Source organism: Penaeus monodon, chromosome 22, assembly GCF_015228065.2.
Source record: "Penaeus monodon isolate SGIC_2016 chromosome 22, NSTDA_Pmon_1, whole genome shotgun sequence".
Lineage (NCBI taxonomy): Eukaryota > Metazoa > Arthropoda > Malacostraca > Decapoda > Penaeidae > Penaeus > Penaeus monodon.
The window spans coordinates 15,771,589-15,772,150 of NC_051407.1; the positions used below are offsets into that span (position 1 = coordinate 15,771,589).

The following is a 562-nucleotide window of genomic DNA, read 5'->3' on the forward strand; positions in this document are numbered from 1 at the left end:
TAACATTATTTGAGATGGACTGGTACAAAATTTAGATAGTTTCTTGTGTGGTGTCAGACATATTTTACAAATATTTAATTTTGCTAGTATTGTTTGTTTTTTTTAATTTCCATACTTAATTAAAGCCTCTCTTTACAGGATGTTTCTCTGTATGCTGAAACCGCTGATGGCATTGTTGGTGTCGCACGCTCTGTAGATGGTCTGAAGTACGGAGTAAGTATCCTGGGATTTATTTTGTGTACTCATTTTTTTTTAATCTATTTTAGGTATGTAATGTTAACAAACACTGACCATGGAAAGTGGCTGTGGTTCATGTCTTTTACTGAATTCATTCTTAAGTGTGTTATCCTTAAGGTATGATAAAGGATGCTAAGAAAGAAATCTGTTTGCAGGTCAGCTGGATTGAGGATGTGTCTGCAGCAGCCTCTGGAGATCACCCCATCAAGCTCTATGATGAGCAGGGATATGCTGCTCTCAGAAAGGTAATTTAATGCATAGTTTGTTTCAAATTGCTAAAGGATTTTGTTAACCTTGGTGTTAGAGGTCCTTTTCTGAATAATTT

At 35.6% G+C, this 562-nt stretch overlaps 1 protein-coding gene across 1 annotated transcript in view; it reads left to right on the forward strand.

Moving 5' to 3' along the window:
- Window positions 1–562, forward strand: part of LOC119586949 (translocon-associated protein subunit delta-like) — a gene marked incomplete at its 5' end in the record, with an annotated part of 2,244 nt that overhangs the window by 427 nt on the left and 1,255 nt on the right. The window contains 2 exon segments of the mRNA XM_037935682.1: window positions 139–213; window positions 393–482. Of these exon segments, the coding sequence (XP_037791610.1) occupies window positions 139–213; window positions 393–482 (165 nt within the window).